Source organism: Triturus cristatus, chromosome 2_2, assembly GCF_964204655.1.
Source record: "Triturus cristatus chromosome 2_2, aTriCri1.1, whole genome shotgun sequence".
In the NCBI taxonomy this organism is placed as follows: domain Eukaryota; kingdom Metazoa; phylum Chordata; class Amphibia; order Caudata; family Salamandridae; genus Triturus; species Triturus cristatus.
The window spans coordinates 710,300,887-710,321,839 of NC_140582.1; the positions used below are offsets into that span (position 1 = coordinate 710,300,887).

Sequence of the window (20,953 nt, forward strand, 5' to 3'; positions counted from 1 at the left end):
ATCTGCAAAAACTTGATGACAAAGCGGTTTAACACATACTGATATCTATGGCTCTCATCTCTGGGAATGCATGGCGACAAAGTACTTGAAATCTCAGACCTTCGAAATTAAATAAATGTATTTATGCTCCGCCCTTTTGTGAGCACTAGACTTTGGGCCTGATTTAGACTATGAAGGGCAGCCCGCTGGATCAGCGGAGGCTATTGCCTCCAGTCCCTGGGTGGAGGACTGCCTAATATTTAAAGATCCTAACAATGTAGGTGGGGATCTTGCTGCCTTCTGTGAAGCCACGACTATGTCAGCTCCATCCACTGAATGCAGCAAAGCTTTGCAAAACGGATGTCAACTGTGATGCGCCCTCTCAGCAGACTCCTATTCTTCAAGAATAAACTCCCAATGCAGGACTTTATACTTGAAAGTAATAAAGAAAACAAATCTGCGACTATGACACATAGTGAGATTCCTTCAATGCATGATGACCAATGAGTGATTTCCCTGAACAAGACTGCCATGCCTCGCATGATCAGTTCCAGGCAGAGAAATCTAGTAATGGTTGCCTTCCTCTAAACAGGAAGTAGAAACTGCCACTATGACCAGACTGCCCTGTGGTAGATGGGTAATCAGATTAGAAGTTTCATATGGTGGGGCGTGGCTTGGACGCTGACCAAGATGGCCGCTTAGATCCGGAGCTCCGCCGCACCGGGACGGACCCGTATCATTTACGGCAGTGTTCACGTTCCTTCTTCGAGTTTTTTGGATGTTCCAGCTAGCGGAACGAGTTATGCGCCTGGTGAGCCCAAGGTGAACTCTTTCACGCCTGGAATGCTTCGTTTTCACCGCGCTGAATGTGCGCCTCAGAACGCCCGCCATTTTGCTGTCTCAGCGCTGCTCGTCTGGAACCGGCGCGCGCACTTGGAGCAGTAAGTTCTCTTCATGCTCTCAGATGCGCTCCGCTTTTCAAGTGAACGTGGAATGTTTTCTTACTGACAAGCGCTTTTCTAAGGGATAGCTGCATGAATGACTTATTACAACTTCTCCGGTAGGTGAATGCCTCTACTGTGGCTCTCTGCTGCTCCCTGAGGCTGCCACACCTGCTTTAACGCTTCAGAGAGATGATTTAAATTGATTTCTACACTATGGGGGTGCATGGAGATAGATTTTGTACCAGAGACTCTCTTGCTGTGACATTTATACAATCTTAATGAAACATCGCAGAATTTGTTTCCTTTCAGCTAAATCTTATATGGCGCTAAATCTACTATTGGGCAACGTTATTTAAACCCCAACTCTGTATGAACTGTTTCTGGAGGCTACATCAGGGGGATATATCATCTGACTCCACGTGGTCTCTTTATTCATGCCAGCTTCTGAGACTTCTTGTGACTCCTGTAAGCGGATGGCTTCGTGCTGATGATGTGATGGCCAGGCTTCGTTTTTCTGCAAGTGATTCGCCCATTCATTCATATTTCTTGATGTACGTCCCTCAGCACGTCTGCCATTTCGTATTGTGCGCGATGTCCGCGCGATGTCCGCATGTCGCTGAGGAAATTACAGTCATGGCCTTTCTGCCCTTTCTCCAGTTACTGGTCTGTACTCTAGGCAACTAAGACCTCTCCTTTTTGTTTTGCGCCCTGTCAGTGTGCTATGCCTCCAACTTACTCCTCATGTTGGCGCTTCATTTTCTGAGACCTCTGCCTTCATGCTTTCCTCGCAATAGGCCGCATATGCTGTGCTCCTCAATGATAACCTACTTCAGTTCTAAGGCATAAGACTTATTTTTCTAGTTCCTTTTTGCGAATATGCTCACCAAGTCTTAGTGCACACGGCTTTCGAGCCCGCTGGTAACCTCCTGGTTATTACTGGAAACATCTTCTAACATCTGCTGGCATTACCTCCAGGTCCGGGGTTTCTTCACGATTCCTCCAAGTGTCCTCTACTACTCCTGATGACCGCTGGGCTATTTAGACTGGACATGTTGACATATTGACATTCTCTGCTTTTGAGTCCAGGTTGTTGTGTTGGTTTGCTTCTTTGCCTTCTGTTCACTGTCACTGGCACGTTTTAGGCTTCTATGGGCAAACTACGCAACCCAAAGTTTGTCTTTGTGCCCTCTAAGACTCCACCTTCCTCTGCCTCCTCCTCATCAACAGGCCATTCTCCTCATCCTCCTTCCACGGATCAAATGGCGACAACAGCCTCCACCCGCTCTTCTCCATCACAACTTACCTCCAGTAAGTCTTCTCCTCCTGCCTCCTTACCTAAGCGCTTGAAGCAGGACTCCTCTCCTCCTCCACCTGAGTCATCTCCACCCCCTATCTCTATGGAGTTGATACTTGAGGAGATTCGAGCTTTACGCCCGTTCGTGGAGGAGACTAATACTAAGATGCAGCTTTTTGAGGCCAAATGGTCAACTATGGAGGCCCGTGTTTCTTCTGTGGAGCAGCAGGTTCCAGAAATTCAGTCAAATTCTCAACGCATCTCCTCTCTGGAAAAATCTCTTCTCGCACTTCAACAACACACTGAAGACTTGGAAAACAGGAACAGGAGGAATAACCTACGCGTTTATGGCCTGCCGGAATCCTTGGAGGGTGATGATCCTGTCACGTTTTTCTCTTCTTTCCTCCTGAAATTGTTGGACCTTCCTGCTACTACCTCTCTCAGTATCCAACGAGCCCATAGACTTGGCCTTCGCTCCTCCTCCTCAACCAAACCACGAGGGGTCATCATCCTCTTCCTCAAATTTACGGATCTCCTTCTGGTCCTCTCCACAGCTCGAGCGAAACGCCAAGTGTCCTGGATGGGTCAGAGAGTTTTTCTCTCTCAGGATGTCTCTAATGTCACTGCTGCCAGAAGAAAAGAATTTCTATCTCTTCGTGCTCCTCTGCGCTCTATGGGAGCTAGATATGGCCTTTTTCACCCTTGTACCTTCAAGGTAACTCATCAAAACAACACCTGGACTTTCCAAGACCCGGCTGAACTTAAGAATTTCATTCACATCCAGACTAATGCTGGCATGGACACATCCAATCCTCCTACTGGTTGATTATTTACTTGTTGGGTTTTTTCACCTTACAGGTTCTTGCTGGAATTTTTTTCCCTCCTTGGTTGATTCTTCTTCTGCCTGATGTGATTGTATAATGGTTGTCGTTTGGGTTTTCTGTTTTGCATACAATTGTTTGTTTTTGTACTGTTTACCTCCCCATGACTTCTGCATAACATGTTTCTTTTTCCCTCCCTTAGATTTTCTGTTCGATCAACCCTCTTGTAGTCCTCTTCGTATCATATGATCCGTCTTCCTCATATTCCGTCCTGGTGCGGTGTGTTGCTCTCCGGCTTGGGGGGCTGTTCTTGTCGAATCCTCCCACACCCCATCGTCATCTTGTCATCTCCCTTCCCCCTTCAGGTATGTTTTCCTCAGTCATCCGTTTTGGATATGTACTGTCTCTTCTTCTACTCCTCTTTTCCTCCCTTTTCCTTTCTTTCCTTTTTCCTTGTTCTTCTTTTACTATGTCTTCTGACTTTCTTTTGTCTTGCTCTTTTCTTTCACTCGCTTGTTATTCTCCTTTATGGCGTTTTTGGTTTTATGTCTTTTCTCTGTTCCTTGCACATTTTATTGTTATTTAATTCAAAGTTATCTCATGGAATGTGAAAGGTTTTGTTAGCCCTATTAAACGGCAGAGAGTGCTTTCCCATCTAGCCTCTTACACTCCTGACTTAGTTCTTTTACAAGAAACTCATCTTTCTGAGGCGGAGTCTCTTAAGTTAAAAAGAGGCTGGGTGGGAACGGTTTTATTCTCTCCCACATCTAACAAAAAGAACGGTGTGGCCATTTTGTGTCACAAGAAGCTCAAATGTAAAGTTCTTTGTCAAGAAAATGATACTGAAGGTCGTTGGGTCTTAGTCAAACTGTTAATCAACTCTGTATCTCTGACGGTTTTTAATGTATATGGCCCCACTCATCCGGACTGTAATTTTTGGCCTCTAATAACTTCTAAGTGTTTTCAATACAGTGATTCCCTGTTCATTCTGGGGGGGGGGGACTGTAATCAAATTGTTGATCCGTTTCTTGATCGCAAATCCTCTGCCCGCTTTGCCCCCCACAAATCACATGCACAATTCCTTGACACTATCTCCAAATCTCACCTTCTTGACTCATGGAGACTATTCCACCCTGACTCTTTGGACTACTCTTTCTTTTCACCTCCTCATGCCTCTTTCTCTCGGATTGACTACATCTTCCTTTCTCAGTCTCTTTCTCAAAATCTTCTTTCCTCATCTATAGAGCCGATAGTTATCTCAGACCATGCTCCCATTGTCACTGTTTTTGATCTTCTTCCTCCCCATCCCAAATCCTCTCGCTGGCGCTTCAATAACTCTCTCCTCCTGGATCCCCTCTTTTCTTCTTCTTTTCTTTCCTTTGCTACGGAATTTTTCCTACTCAATTCTGATCCCTCTTTACCCCCTCATGTTATCTGGGACTCTTTTAAGGCTACCGCTCGCGGTTTTGTGATTGGCTTTGTCTGAAAGAAAAAGAAATCTTACCTTAAGAAACAGAAAGACCTTCTCTCCCATATTAAATTCCTGGAGCATAAATTCTACACCTCTTCTACTACAACGGTTTTACCAGACCGTATACGCGCCAAGCTCGATTTTAACAAAATTTCCACTGACAACGCTTCCTCATCACTACTCCGCAGCAGCGCCCGCTACTACGGAGGTCGCAACAAATCAGGTAAACTTCTGGCCAACTACCTTAAGTCTCGCAGGGAGCGTAATCTGATTGACTCAATATATTCCACTGATAATCTTCTCTTACATAAGGAGCAGGATATACTCGCCCAATTTCAACAGTTCTATCAATCTCTTTATACTCCTGAATCCCCCCCTTCGGCTACTCTTATTCAATCCTACTTGGACAAAATTCCTGCCCCCTCCACTTCTCATCTTAATTTCCCTGATCTTGAACTTGACCTTTCTATGACCGAACTAGATAGCGCCTTAACATCTTTAACCAAGGGTAAATCTCCGGGCCCAGACGGTTTCTCTGTGGAGTTTTATCTACATTTTTCAGATCTCTTGCTTCCTAAACTTCTCTCCCTCTTCCAATCCTTCTTTACCTCCGGTACAGCTGCTGGTACCTTTCACGAAGCTACGATTTGCCTAATACCCAAAGAGGGTCGTGACCCGCAATTTTGTAAAAATTATCGCCCAATATCCCTTGTCAATGTCAACTATAAATTATTTGCTAAACTTCTTGCCCGGCGCTTAGATCCTTTCCTCCCACACCTTATAGGTAAGGAACAATGTGGATTCGTAAAAGGCAGACTCACCTCAGATAATTCCCGCCTTTTTCTCAATGTTCTCAATAAGATACCTTCTCTCAATTTTTCTCTAGCTGCCATATCGGTTGATGCTGAGAAGGCTTTTGATAGAGTAGATTGGTCCTTTCTTTTTGCCTCCCTTCGCTGGCACGGTTTTGGTCCTAATTTTATTTCTCTTGTTTCTTTACTTTACTCCTCCCCTAAAGCGTCTGTTCTAGTTAATGGCCAGCTATCCCCTTATTTTCCCTTGCAACGTGGTGTCCGTCAGGGCTGTCCTTTGTCCCCTTTACTTTTTGTCCTAGCTTTAGAGCCATTTCTTACATCTATTAGAAACAACGTTTCTATTTCTGGCTTCCCTTATGATAAAACTCATTTGAAACTCTCTGCGTATGCAGATGACATTCTTTTGTTTATTTCTGATCCTGACCAATCCATTCCGGCCTTACTACTTGAGTTTAACTCCTTTTCCCAAGTTTCTGGTTACAAGATTAACTCTGATAAAACTGAGATCCTCCCTCTTACTAAATTTTGTCTCCCTCATCAGTTTTCGACCACTGGTTTTGCATGGAACTCCTCTAAAATTAAGTATCTTGGAATTTTGTTCTCTAACTCCATCTCTTCATCTATTCGGTTGAACATGTCTGCTGTACTATCTCGTATGGATAAGTTGTTCTCCTCTTGGAATCCTCTTTTTCTCTCATGGTGGGGTCGGCTGGACTCGATCAAAATGATGATATCTCCCATTCTTATATACATCTTTTCCATGCTCCCCATTCATATCCCTGATATTTATTTCAAACGCATTGATTCCTGTCTTTCTAAGTTTCTTTGGAATAACAAGAAATCGAGAGTTGCGCTAGTTGCCCTTCGTAGACCGAAGTCCAATGGCGGAGTCAACTTTCCGGATTTCCGTCTTTATCATAAATCTTTTTCTCTTCGTCAAGCTTCTAATTGGCTTGTTCTTGCACCTTCCCCTCTTGCTCCTCTTTGGCTCTCTATTGAACGCTCACTCCTCTCCCCCTTCTCCCTATCTGAGATTGTACGTTTCACTGCTAAGAATTTAACCACTCCCCTACCCCTGTTCAAGTACACTTCTTCTCTTTTACATGCTCTGGTCCGTCCTGACCCGGTCTCTCGTGAATCCTTTTTGGCCTCCCCTATCTGGTGCAATTCGCTTATTCTCCTCAATAATCGTCCTATTTGTTGGACTGTGTGGAGATCAAAGGGTCTGATGTGGGTTAACCAACTTTTCGATGGTTTTCTCCCATGTTCTTTTCCTCAATTCCGACTTCTGTTTCGCTGTCCCCAGTCTTTTTTCCACCGATTCACTGTCCTCATGGCCATCATACTGGATGTCTACTATTCTCTTCCCTTATCATCCTCTTCTGTTTCCCATTCCCCGCTTCTTCAGATCCTGTCTGCTCTCCCTAAGGCCTCTCTTATTTATAAATTCTTCTCCTCCCCCAATCCGACCCGCCCGAAATCTAAATTGGAACTTGCTTGGGAGCTTGATTTGGGCTGTGACTGGTCTATAGCTGTTTGGGACAAAGTCTGGGCCAGGTCCTTAAAAATCTCCCGTTCCGCCTCACTAACTCAATCTATGTTCTTTCTATATCATAGACTTTATCTCTCTCCAGTTTCTATTTCTCGTTTCTCTCCTGATAAGGACTCTACCTGTTGGACCTGCTCTGCCCCTAATGCTGATCTTTTTCATTTACTTTTTCTGTGCCCTTCTGTTCTCGCACTTTGGGATCAGGTGTGGTCTCATATCTCTCGTCTATTTTCTATCTCTATTCCATACTCTATCCCTCTTCTTTTTCTAGGTAGTATCTCTGACACTCTTGATATTCCCTCTCGCTCCTCTGGTCTATTAGATCTTATGTTAGCTCTGGCTTTCCAACATATTTCTTCTAATTGGAAGGACCTCTCTAAGCTCTCTATACAATGTTGGTGGAATTCTCTCTGTCACTATCACAGGCTTGATGTTCGTTTCGCTGCTGCTTCCACTCCTACCCTCAATAGAGATTTATTCTGGTTGCCCCTCACAGCATATCTTGACCGCATGGCTCTGAAATCGAAATCTATCTCTCCTTTATCCTCTGAGAATTTCAAACCCCCATGAGTGACTTTAGCTTTGTCCCTCTTCTTCTCCACTCCTCTCAGATCTCTTGCATTTGCATTTTTCTTTCCTACCTTTCAACTATTCCCTACCCTTGGCTTATTTGCTCTTTCTATTCTACCTACTTTTTCTCTCTGATCTTATCATCTATTCTCCTCCTAACGCCTTATATTTACCTTTCTCTTTCTCCTTTCCCTTCCTTCCTTTCTTCTCCCTTTTTCTCCTCTTTCCCCCTTTTCCTCCTGGTTGCCTTTAAAATTTTACAAAATGCTTTTTAAATTTTTCCTCAGGTTTCTTATGTTTAACGCATGATGACCCTCTATTATTTTTCTCTTTTTGATTCTGTATGACAATGTTCTATATATGACCTGTATTTTGTTGTTCACTATGCTTTTTCTTCAATAAAGCATTTCAAACACAAAAAAAAGAAGTTTCATATGGTGGAGCCAGCTGCCATCAGAAACCCAGCACTTCGCTGGGCTCTACACAGAGCAGGGGAACCACATGTTATCTATATGACCTCTCGTACTTTTTTTTTCTTTTCATTTAAACACTTACGTGTTCGCCTTTGAAGATGAAACTCTGGCGTCTGGGGTATCACCCCCTGAATGAATGTTGTCTGTTGTATCTGCCATTGTTCTCTGACAAAGACCTAAACAAAAAAAGAACACACACAAAATAAAAACCAATAGTTCCAATGCAAAATTTCAGAAAGAAAAATACAGTCTAGCAAGGCATTCATTAAAACAATGTTTTGGTCTACAACGCCCTTAGATAGGACATCATCATGAGATAAATGGAAAAGGGGAAGCCGTATTGAAAGTGCCTTCTATGGCTCCCACATGTTTCAGGGAAGGCAGTCACAGAAAGCTGGGGGACAGAAGTTGTGGATTGGGAGGGAGACAGGAACTCTAATTAGCTGACATTGATTACTGATGGGCAGGATCCATTGGGGGATGAGTGTGCCAGGGGGAACGCCCCTCAGGCAGGTTTTGAGCTTCTAGAATTGCAGTTTGGTGGTCTGGGTGTTCCCAAAAGGAGACATGGTCCATATATGTAACCACGTCCTTGCATGCCGCCGAACCATGCACCCCAAAAGATTTCTGCTCAGGCAGCTACGTATTTTGCCCAGCTCTCCCATACTGCAAAGAAAATAAGCTTACTTGCCTCTAGGCTCGAAGCTTTAAAAAAAAAAAAAAAAAGCATGTGCAAACTAACTTTTCCCAAGAATTTACACAAGCATTAAGGCTTACAGTCGCGAGTAGTCCTAGAAGAATTCAAACTTTTTTCATAATTTACGCCAAATGTAGATGGAAAAATACAGTAAAGGTTAACATATTTAGGTAATCGGGTTGTATATCAAAGCAATCGATGCTTGATTCTCTCTTTGTATTTCAGAGTCGTGGCTGCAGCTTGGAAGCAGCAGTGGGTTGGGGATGGGAGGGGTTTATTGCACGCTTAGGAGTGTTCTACCACTCCACCCCTGCTCTGCAGCCCCACCCCGTCCCCTCACGCAAGATGCTGCAGCAGGAGGACAAAATGCAATGATAATAACAGAATGTTATTCTCATTTTATTTTTTCCTTTCTTTTGCTGCTTTATGGCAGAGGGGCGACGCTCCTCCGCCTTAGCGAAGGAGCCGCCACTGTGTGTTCGAATGCTTTCAATGCTCTGCGATCTACTCCTCCACCTGCTTACAGTAACTTAACCTACTTGTGCCTAATCTCACTTCATCTCATCTCATTCCAGATCCTCCCTCAACCAAGACAAAAGCAACCCAAGACCTGTTTCAGCCTATTTGGGACACTTCAGTCGGTCCGGTGCAGCTTGGTCCTATTAGCAGAGTGAGCAGAGGACCCACATCTGGGCACTTAAGGCATCATAATGAAAAACAGAACAGTGATTGATGGAATGATAGAATCTCAGCCACGGCTGCATCCCAATCCATCATTTGTCCCCACCATGCCAGCTTAGATCAGACGCAGTCTGGCCCTTCAAGCTGTACAGTTCCTATTGAAGGAGTAGCAAGGCTGATTTGCAGAAGGCAGGTCTCATTTAGAGAGGCACAGTGGCCGAAGGTCTAGAATACTGCCTGGCGCAATCACCACTGGCTGAGTTTAATTCAAGCATTTCATCCATCAGCTTGTTATTCTTGTAGCAGATGCCCCAAGTGCCATGGATATGCCCAGACGCAGGTTCCATGCTCACTGTGCCATAGGAGTCAAGCAATACCTCATTGGTGAGGCCCAAGTAGGTGGAAACTGGTCTGGGTTGCTGGTGATCTCATCTGGGGGGACCTGGCCTGGCAGTTCAGGCTGGAGTGTTCCTATTGGAGCAGGACCAAGACTGATTTGCATAAGTTGGGTTTGTGTTTATAATGGCAAAGTGGATGAAAAAGCGATGGCCTGGAATGTGGCCCTGAGAGATCGCCAGTGGCTGAGATCAACTCAAGCATTATACCACTTTGTTTTTTTTTTTACAGTAGACCCTCTGCTGAAGAATTCCCTTAGATTTACAAGATTTTGAAATACAACAGATGTTGCAAGTATGTCGAATTCACTTGTAGTAGTAATTTGATAAGGCAATTAAATAATGCTGGGTTTATTTTTTTTGAATGACATTCAAGTCACCCGCTATGCTTCAGTGAATACAAAAGACACATCTATATACTCTAAACTCCAATACAATAGCTTAACTAAGTACTCTAGTATTTTGAAGTTGTTGACACTTTGTTGGCAGAATGTATGACAACTAGCGGCAACAAAGGAAGAGAAAGGTATGATGATGTCAAAGGGAATAGGGTGATGCTGAACAAACATTTCTGAACTCTGTTCTATTCTAGTTGTGAACGAATGCTGATAACAAGGGGGAAACAGTAAAAGCCCAGGAACTAAGTAAGAGACTCAAGACAGACTTCGCCCAGACAAGCCCAGGCCCAGTTCAAAGAGTCCAAATATAAGCTAAACAGAAGCTGTAAGTGGGCTGTTGCTGACAGCCGATTTGATGCTAAGGATCTAGCATGACTGCACAATTTGCCTCGATGGGGGAAGACTATGGAAGAAGCATCGGCACAAGCCTTTCAAAAAGACAAGAAGCATTACAACATGCCCATGGGGGTAAGGTAAATATTGTAATATCAGTGCATCTCAGGAGTAAGATGTACCAGGCAATATCAGCGTTATAACTCCTCTGTGTAGGGCACAAGCACATAAATGAACAGCCCCGTGAGCAAGGCATTAGTTAAGAAGTTAAAGCAAGAACCAAGGATTCAAGATATGAATCAAAGGCACAGTGGTGGTAGACACGAACACAGAGGATACTCCAAAAACATAGGAGTCTTAATGGAGGAGGAAAAGATGCAATGGTTTAGAGACCATATTCATGTAACAAACCGAACAGACATCATTAGGGATTTTAGAAGGACAATGCCTGAAATTGCCAACAGAAATGCACTTGAGTACATGACAGAAAGACTGACACTTTCTAACATAGTGAAAAGTCCTATCCTGAAGTGATGGTTGAGGCACATAATGAAACTGAGAAAATGATGCAGAGGCTGTAGGTGAAGGTGGCAACCTGAATGAGGACATGCAGATCCCCTTCATAAAATACATGATTCGTGATTGCTAAAGGGCATGGATCTTTTCATTACAAAATATTTTATTGAGAATTAAAACTCAGGAAGATCTAAGCATCAGGAAAGAGAACTCCTATAAAACAGATAATGGACTTATTCTTGTACCTCGTGATGAGGTGTAAAATAATATGCAATAATAATGGCTATATGAATAGAGCCTGGACTTATTGGTAAAACATAGTAACAACACTGCTTCATTACCAAATCAGAAAGCAGAGAAATCAGTCATTTAATAAAAGCCCTAATCCTAGAGATCCAATTGTAAGTGATGAGGAGGAGGGGGAGAAAGAGTAGGAGACAGAGGAACGAGAAAGAATAGAGATTGGTGCTAGTATTGAGAGGGGGAAGGAAGCGAGACACTGCATTACATTTTAGAAGCACCTATCGGATTTTTAAAAAAACATTAGAAAGTCAAGACCAAAAGCAACAGACAGAGCAGTTGCAGGAACCATAGCTCAGAATATTTCAGGAATGGGAAAAAATGTTTATCCCAAATAGCCTGAAAACTTTTGTTAGGGGCAAAGATTCAGGCTTCAATCTACAATCAGGAGTTAGAAGCTGTCAATGTCACCTGCTCTCATGCCAGTACTTTTGTTTACTTCATCAACTACACAAAATTGAACTTTTAAAATAAAGTGGGTATAAATCTGTGCAAAAAGTAGGGGTTCGAAACAAAATATCCCAAAAAAATCTATTACTAGGGAAATTCACCTGCAAAAACGTATGTCGGTAAACTCTGCCCATAGGCAAAGTTATGCGGTATACGCAACTTCATGAAATGTAAGCTGTGAACTGGTGCACACCTGCGTATCGAAATTAATTTATGAGGATACAAAACAGAGGAACCACTAAGCTGGATGGCAGAGTTAGGTTAAACATAGAGACCTCGGATAATTGATTATTTGTGGTTAGCAGACAAGTAGAAAAAATATCTTGGAGCAACATTTAAAACCAATGAAAATATCCCAAACTTCTAATGGTCACCACCCTACATCAAAATTAAAAAAAAAAAAAGAACTAAGCTCTTCGACACTACATTTTGCAAAACGACCCCTCGCTTCTATTTTCTTTTTTTTTTTTTTTTTTTTTTTTTAAACCGTTTATTGCAATCTCAAATGTATACAGGTATGGGCCTACAACCTTCCGGCCGGCCGCTAAATTGACGATAGCAAATGACATACATACAATGAGGCACTTGGCTTTGCATAGACACTAAGGCAGGAGGTATCAACAACGCGGGCCATATGGCTCTGAGCCCACAATACGGTTTCATTTTCTACAACACAACAACATAAAAAACACACACCCGCAAGGCAACCCACGATCGAAAGTGGCAACACGTGCTCCTCAAATGGGGGACCCCAAACCATCCACAAAAAACCCCCGAGAGGGGAAGGGAAACAGGTCCGGGACTGGGAGAACACTGTGCCCGGGACTGAGGGAGGGAGCAAACTAGGGGGATGGAGCTGGTGAAGCGGGAGGCAACAACGGCGGCTCGCAGATACCCCCGCGGTAGGCGTTCCAGGGGCCCCATATCTTCACCCATGCCCCAGGCTTACCCCGCGCCACATACACCACCTTTTCTCGGAACATGCACCAATCCATGTGTTCTTTCCAGGCCGACACCGCCGGGGGCCTCTGGGATCCCCACAGCTGTGCAACGTCACGTTTAGCCACCATATAGCCCAGAGTCACCCATCGCGTCTGCGGAACCGAGTAATCGGTCGGTTCCCACACATTCAGCAAACATCTCCTCGCTTCAGGCAACAGCGCGACATGCGTAACCGCTCGCAGGACCTCATGCACACCACGCCAGAATCGCTCCACCCTCGGACATTCCCACAGAATGTGTAAAAAAGTCGCTGAAGCACCACACCCACGCTTACACAATCCGTCCCCGGCATAGCCCATACGCAGAAGCCCTGGCCCCGTCATGTACACCCGGTGGAGTATCTTAAGCTGGACGAAGCGAAGGCGAGCCGGGATGGCCACCTCCTTCGGAGAGGCCACCGCGGAAATCCAGTCCTCGTCGTCCAGCTCCAGCCCATCGGCAACCCAGGCCTCGCGGAGGCCAGTCAGTAAGCCCGAGCGATCATTTATCAATTTCTTGTAAATGAGGGAGATCGTGCTGTCCGGAACATGGCCATCTAGCACTCGATCCTCCAGGGGGGAGGACACCGGGATGGAGGCCGCGTCTGGGAAGACGGAGCCCAGTGCGTGACGGACCTGCAGGTACCGAAAGTATTCACTGCCCCGCAGCTGAAACTCCGCCTGCAGCGTCTCGAATGTTTTGAATCCTCCCCTCGTCCAGAGATCTCCCACAGTACTAATGCCTATCGTGTCCCACTGCTCAAAGCCCTTCGAGGTCCACAGAGAGCCCAACCTCTCAGACGCATACAGCGGTGACGCCCGGGTCAAACGGTCCTTCCAGCCCATAGCTGCATTAGCCGCGTGCCATACTCGCACCATGACACGCGTGGGTCCCGTCAAGCGGGAGTCAGGCACGCTAGCGTAGAGCGCTCGATTGTAGTCGCCACCGGGCAGGAGCATCTTGTCCATTTCAAATGCCGGGTTTAGGGCGGGCCCATAGAGGCCATGATTAATTGCAGCTAACTGGGAGGCCCAGTAATACCGTTTAATATCCGGGAGGGCAATCCCTCCGTCGTACCACGGGAGCGTCAACTTTGCCAAGGCTATACGCGGCCTCCCGTCCCAGAACAGGCGGCGCTGTAAACCTTCCACTTCACGGAAGTAGCGCGCTGGGACCAAGTCCATAGTGTTCTGGAGGGCGTACAGAAAGCGCGGCAGTGACATCATCTTGAACAACGCCGCCCGGCCGAGCGGCGAAAGCGGCAAGCGCCGCCAGCGCGCGACATCCTCCTTCAAGCGCTGGAGGGGGGGAAGCAAATTTCGCTCGTAGCGGGCCACCGGGTCCAGCGTAATGTAGACACCCAAGTATCGAAATCCCTGCGAGGCAATCTGGATCGGACAGCCCCGCGGGAGGACAGGAGCCTCTCCGGAAAGCACATAGACACAGGATTTGGCCCAGTTGATGACAAGGCCTGAATTGCGGCCAAAAGAGCGCAGAACATCAACCAGGACAATCAGTGATTTGCGCGGGGAGGCTAAGTACAAAAGGATGTCGTCTGCATAGAGGGACACGCGGTCCTCATACTCGGGGGTCCAACGGAGACCTCGGATAGAAGGGTGCCACCGCAGCCACTCTGCCAGGGGTTCCAAGGCCAGTGCGAACAGGAGCGGCGACAGGGGGCAACCCTGTCGCGTGCCCCGTCCCAGCACGAATGGGGCCGAGACTCGACCATTCACCACCACCTGCGCAAGTGGGTCCGAGTACAACAGTTTGACCCAGCTGATGAATCCCGGCCCAAAGCCAAATTTCGCCAGCATCGCCCAGATGTACGGCCACTCGAGTGTGTCGAACGCCATAGTGGCGTCCAAAGACGCCAAGATGGCCGGCTCCCGCACGAACGGAACACGCGCTAGCACGCCGTGTAGGCGTCGCAGGTTAAGAGCCGTATTGCGATGGGGAATAAAGCCGGACTGGTCTTGGTGGACCAGATCGCCCACCACGCCGACCAGCCGGTTGGCGAGCACCTTGGCGAGGATTTTAGGCTCCGCATTCAAGAGCGAGATAGGCCGATAGGATGTGACCCGGTCTCGTGGTCTCCCCTCCTTGTGGATGACCACGATGGTAGCCAGACGCTGGTCCGGCGGGAGGGAGCCCCGCGAGCGGGCCGCAAGGAACATTGCGCGGAGGTGGGGTGCCAGTACATCCGGTCGCAGCTTGTATAACTCGATAGGAATGCCGTTCGGGCCCATGGCCTTGCCAGAAGCGACCGAGCGGATGGCGAGGGCGATTTCGTCCGAGGTGGGGGCGGCATCCAGCAACTCCCTGTCCTCCACAGAAAGGGAGGGTAGCGCGATGTCACGCAGCAGGGCATGGGAATCCTCCTCCAAGCAGGGAGAAACCGGGGAATATACGTCGCGGAAATAATCCGCGAAGCAAGAAACAATGCCTTCCGGCTCAGTAACACGCACGCCATCCGTCCTCTCAATCAACGGGACCACACGACTAGCTCTCTCCTTCTTATCCAACCACGCAATCAACTTGCCCGCCTTATCACCCACATCATACAATCGCCCCTGTTGCTCTCTGCCGAGGCCCCTGGCCGCCTCCGTGACGAGGGCCCTATAGGCCGCCTGCTTAAGGTGCAGAACGTGAAGGGCAGCGTCAGTCACCTCACTCCCCAAATCACCCTCCAATTCAGTAATTTCGGCCTCCACCCGGGTCACCTCCTCCTGTGCGCGCCTCCGGGCATGGGAAATAAAGGAGAGGGCCTCCCCTCTAAGCACTGTCTTGAAAGCCTCCCACAGGGAGATAGCCGACAGGACTGACCCCACATTCTCCTCAAAATACCGTTGCAAGGATTTAATCAAGTCAGCGCGAATAGTGGGGTCGCGCAGGTACCAAGCATTGATTGGCGCTACCCTGCCCTCCCCCCTCGGGAAGACATCAAAGTGCAACAGGAGTGAGGAGTGATCTGAAATGCCCCTCGCCAGATGGCGCACCTCCCCCACTCTCCCGGCATAGGCCGCAGGGACAAGGATATGGTCAAGCCGCGAAAGGCTACCATGGGCACCCGAATGGAAGGTGTACTGCAGCTGAGTGGGATGCTTTAAACGCCAGCAGTCCACCAATCCCAGTGTGTCCAAAAGGCCCGACAGCCACGCCTGTGCCCGGGGGAGGTCCCTAGGGGGATAACGATCCATAGTCCCAGAAACCACCGCGTTGAAGTCCCCCCCAACCACCAGAAGCCCCCCCGGAAGGTCAAGAAGGAGGCGCCCCAGGTCCGCAAAGGTGGTGGACTGTAACCCCGGTGGGACGTACACTGAGACAAAGACGACTACTTTGCCCTCCATTCTCCCCACCAAAACAGTGTAGCGTCCCCTCTCATCATGGCGCACCTCGTCTATTTCTAGCGGGAGCGAGGTCTTGATCATAATGCCCACCCCTCGTGAGCCTGATGTAAAGCCCGAATGGGCCACCAAACGATAACCCCGTCGATTCATGGCACAAAAGGAGTTACCAATAAGGTGTGTCTCCTGCAAAAAGACCACATCAGGCGAAATCCGTTTCAGATACTGCAGGACCACACCCCGCTTAATCCTATCCCCCAGTCCGTTAACGTTCCAGGACAACAAAGTCAGGTCCCTACCCCCCATCACATACAGAAGCCATCATTTGTCCCCCCGAGAGCATCTCAAAAACACCAATACAATAAAGGGTTTGCCTTGCGGTAGAAACGAAACACACCCCACCCCAACCCGCCCATCCCCACAGAACTCCCCCCACCCTGCACCCCTGCATGAGCCCAAACAGCCCCCCCAAAGTGCAGTGTGCCTGTCGCCCCATAGAAGAAAACTAACTAGTCCCCCAGAGGAGGAGGGAGATCCCCCAAGAGACCCCACACGACCCCCACAGGAGGGGAACTTACCCTAACAATCAATGGTGACAATAACCCAGTCCGGAGCAAGGCCTACCATTAGTCCCTTAGTCCTGATCCGGCGGACCCTCCCCACCAACCGCTCCCCCCTCGCCCCCCCGGCCCCGATCTCCGGGCAAAGTGTCCAGCCAGTCCCCGGCCGCCTCGGGACGATCAAAAAAGTGCGTGCGGCCATCTACCTCCACCCTCAGCTTAGCTGGAAAAAGCATCGAATATTTGAGATTCAGGTCCCGTAGGCGACGTTTGGCACCCAGGAAGCTCAGTCTCTGTTTTTGGACCGCCGGAGTAAAGTCAGGATAGAAATTAATATCCATGTTGTCAAGTCTGACTGGCCCTTGGAGCCTAGAAGTCTGCAGGATAGCGTCTCTGTCCCTAAAATTGAAGATCCGGGCGATGAGAGGCCTCGGAGGGGCGCCGATCTTAGGCCTACCCCCGGGGACCCTATGGGCCCGTTCCACTGCAAAGAATTTGCTCAGCCCCCGAGGCTGTAGATGGGTGAGGACCAGGTCCTCCACAAACAGATCCGCTGCCTCTGCCTCTCGTCCCTCCGGCACCCCGATGATGCGGACGTTGTTTCTCCGGGCCCGACCCTCGGAATCCTCCAGTCGACGATTCATCATGGCGCTCGCCTGGCCAAGCCTGCGCACCTCCTGTTGGAGGGCCGCCACGTCAGTTGTGAGGCCCGAGGTAGAGTGGGCCAAAGAATCGACCCGGTCATTTGTTTTAGACAGATCGGCTCGCACGAGGCCCACGTCCACGAGGACCGAGTCGATCTTCTGCGCCAGAGTGTCAAAGCGCTGGTCCACCGAGGCCTTCATCTCGGCTATGGCGCCCATGACGTCCCGGAGGGTCAGGTCCGTGGGCAGAGCAGGAGCATCGGTCGGGCCCGTGGGGGACCTACGCAGCGCCTCTGGAGATCCCTTCTGGAGGGTGTAGCGGTCCATGTTATTGGATTGATGGGCCGTGCCACGACGGGTCGACTTCACCTTGGCCCGGTCGCCATCTTGTTTTGTGGCCATGGTCGCAGTCCCCAAATCGAGCCAATCTCCTCAGAAAGGGGGTAGACAATCCCGTTCAAGGGCTCCGGGGGGGGGGGGGGCGACCACCGCTCCTCAGGACGGATCGCGGCCGGCGGGACGGCAGGGCACCCCAACGAGGCCCCAGCACCGCACACCGCTCCGCAACCCTACCTCGCCTGGCAGCAGGGAGGGCGCAAAAGCGAAAGCGCGGGGCACGCGAGTCACCCAGCCTTGCCCGCCGCTGTTATACGCTTTGTCGCCGGATCGCCCCGCTACTCCAGTACGGGGGGCCGGTGTGGAGAAGGCCGCAAACCTCAATCGGTGCTCCCGCCGGTGTCCGAAGTCCGATTGAAAAAAGGAAAACGGGCGTCACCTCAGCTCGGGTTCACAAACTCAGTCCCCTCATTCAGGACAGGATTCGGTCAGGATTTATGCAGGAGGTCGCGGAGGTCCTCGGGAGCCTCGCACCTACGCGGCCATCTTGGTTGCGCGCTAGGCTCCTCCCCCCTCGCTTCTATTTTCATAATTCTGAAGTTCAGGCAAATCTAACATGAGAGGCACTATTTTGTCACTTGTCACGGTAGAAGTTAGATTTGTGAGCAAGCAGAGGTCTATGAAGTGATAAAGGCAAGTTTTTTTTTTTTTTACAAAAAGGTGTTGGTAAAAGTCATTTTAATCACTACCAAAATGAATGAGCATGAGGACACTGATGAGGTATTTCAGGCTATCGTGTAAATGCTCCAAACAATCATCAAATATCAGTGGAGATCAAGTGATGGCTGAGGAACAATCACCATCTAGTATAACCAGATCATATTCTTCTAGAGTAACGAGACATCTGTGATGTATAAGGATGAAATCACTCTGTTGGGAAAGCACATTACAGGGACAATGGTGCGGCTGTTCTTTGTCCCTCCTCGTTATTCAGACAGGCTTACCAAGAGTACATAACTGTCTCTTTTCTTCACTCAAGTCGGACCCTGAAAGCAGTGCTATAAAAAATGTCTGCAAATCCTTAGAGTTGGCTGGCGTACTTAGACTATCACGATCACTTAAGATCCCGATGTTGGCAGTTTGAAGTTTAATCAATCACTCTTCATTGCTCCATGTTGGCTCACTCTACTTGCAGCATTTGGGAATCCGAGTGCTAGAAATAAATGTTGCAGTAAGAAACAGGTTTTAATCATGAAGGCATTCTTGTAATCTGTGTGAGTTTTTGCAATCTATGTATTGTGTTCTCTCAACACACCATGTTAAATAAAATCTTCTGTCCCAAGTAAGAAAGACTAGGCATAAGTGTTTCTTTACCTTATATTTTAGGTTTTGCACATATGGTGCCTTGGTATCAGGTAACTTTAGGAAGCTTATTGCTGGGACCATAGAAACCAGAAAAGAATGGAATGTCGTCATAGCGAATGCTCATGTAATCAGTTTCCCCAGTCTTTCTAGACTCACACTTCGAGGCGTTTTCTTAGAAATTCTGTACTTGGGTTATTCAACCACAACTGACCTGCCATCTCATGTTCTCAAAGGATCAGAGTACAATTTCCATTGCAGAGTTTTATTTACTTTCCTGTGTTTCTTAAACACGAGCTAAGTGAATGGTGAGTGACGCACAATTCCTTCAATTTGATCTCGTTTCACCAGTAAAAAGTGAAAGTTAACCATGCATGGGTTTGCATTAACCACATTCCTTCCACTATTTTTTTTTCTTTATGCTTCATTTTATGGTACTTGAGCGTGTTTAATGTTAAAGCTAGAAATACAAAATGACAGATATTTGGAATAGTCTGAATGTGAGTCACAATTGCGCTATTTTCTACAACTATGAATTTCTTTGATATATTTGTTACATTGTTTTATACCGAGTGTATTGATCACAGACTTTAGTATTTCCCTTCGATTTCCACTGTGAGGTGTAGGACGACATTGCCCTTAATTACTTAGAGCAAGCAAATACTTGGACCAGTCCTAGGCATTTATACCTCATGAAGTCTGATTATTTTTTCAGTTTGGGCATCTAGTGCCAGAAATCAGCGGCTTATACGCATTCTTCTTAAGTTTGCTTTTGACAAGCCATTAAAAGAATTCCACTAGTTAATTTCATGCCGTCATTGTAAGAAGGAAAAGCGCCCACTAGTGGCAAGATGCAGAAAAGAAACCTAGGCAAAGACTTAATCAAACCCACTGAGGTGATTTTTATCTTAGACATAACTAACTTCAATCGTAACATGAAACAATTAGTATGCTAGGTGATGGTGAGCATATGATCTCTATATATGTGGATGATCTCCTCATATATCTCAAAGATGTTCACTCAATCCCGGAGATAGTGGCGCACATCCTGGGAGACTTCGCAGTCCTGTCTGGGTTAAAAGTAAACACAGCCAAGTCCTGCCTATTTCCATTTGACAAGACATGTCCCAAACCACAATACACACTCAATGATGATAGCATAGAGTGGCAGACGGATACCTTTCACTAGCTGGGGGTGCGAGTTTACCATTAATAAGACGACTTGTTAAATTGGTAACTTGGGTAGGGTGGTGAATTCACTCTCAAATATCATTTTGGAGCGCACTTCCTCTGATGGTAATGGGCCGAGTGGCCTTGGTTAAAATGGAGGTTTTGCCGTGGCTCCTGTATGTTTTTTGTTTTGTTTATCACCAACATAACCCTATACATATCTCCAGCTTTTTCCCGAATTCTAGAGGGGGTGATGAGGGGATTCATCTGGGAACATCCCTCAGTAGAGTTGCCCTCCGGAAACTCTACCACTTGACGAATCAGGGAGGGCTTGCGTTACCCAGTTTAGAACAATACTATCTTGCAGCACAACTGCAATGGGTGGCTCTGTGGTTCTCTGAGCGCTATCTATCGGACACAGCAACATATTCACCGCCCTCATCTCATCAAGCTCTTCTCACATTATTCCACCCATGTAGCAGGCAGAGAGCTCCAGCGCAATTACTGCTTAATGTAGCATACAGATACTATCGCAGGAGTGTGTTCATTACGCAAGACACAAAACCATACGCTCCTGCACTACCATTGCTGGGTATATCCAGCGGACCCACAACTTTCACGACCCATGAACTGCGACACTTGAAGGAGCCCGGGATTCATGACACAGGTGATTATACCATGAAGGCAGTCTTATGTTGTTTACCTCCCTAGCAGAGAGTAATGGACTTCAGCCATGACAGCTACTCATACACCACACAATAATATTAGCATTGAACAAACATTGGGGTGACATGTCAAGAGAGCCCCCAACACACAACTATTTAATACTTGCATGTCATGGGGCAGGGATGTCACCTAATTAGGAGG

General features: G+C 47.5%; 2 protein-coding genes across 5 annotated transcripts in view; one reads left to right on the top strand and one right to left on the bottom strand.

Annotated features, from left to right (window-relative positions):
• Window positions 1-20,953, bottom strand: part of CASP3 (caspase 3) — a 231,225-nt gene that overhangs the window by 124,518 nt on the left and 85,754 nt on the right. For all 3 annotated transcript variants that reach the window (XM_085641909.1, XM_085641911.1, XM_085641910.1), the window contains exon 2: window positions 7,999-8,092. In XM_085641909.1, coding sequence (XP_085498035.1) covers window positions 7,999-8,075 — 77 coding nt within the window. In that variant the 5' untranslated portion in view covers window positions 8,076-8,092. The remainder of the gene's footprint in view (window positions 1-7,998; window positions 8,093-20,953) is intronic.
• Window positions 3,385-20,953, top strand: part of PRIMPOL (primase and DNA directed polymerase) — a 585,691-nt gene continuing 568,122 nt past the window's right edge. For both annotated transcript variants that reach the window (XM_085641903.1, XM_085641905.1), the window contains exon 1: window positions 3,385-3,403. The gene's annotated coding sequence lies outside the window, so the exon portion shown is untranslated. The remainder of the gene's footprint in view (window positions 3,404-20,953) is intronic.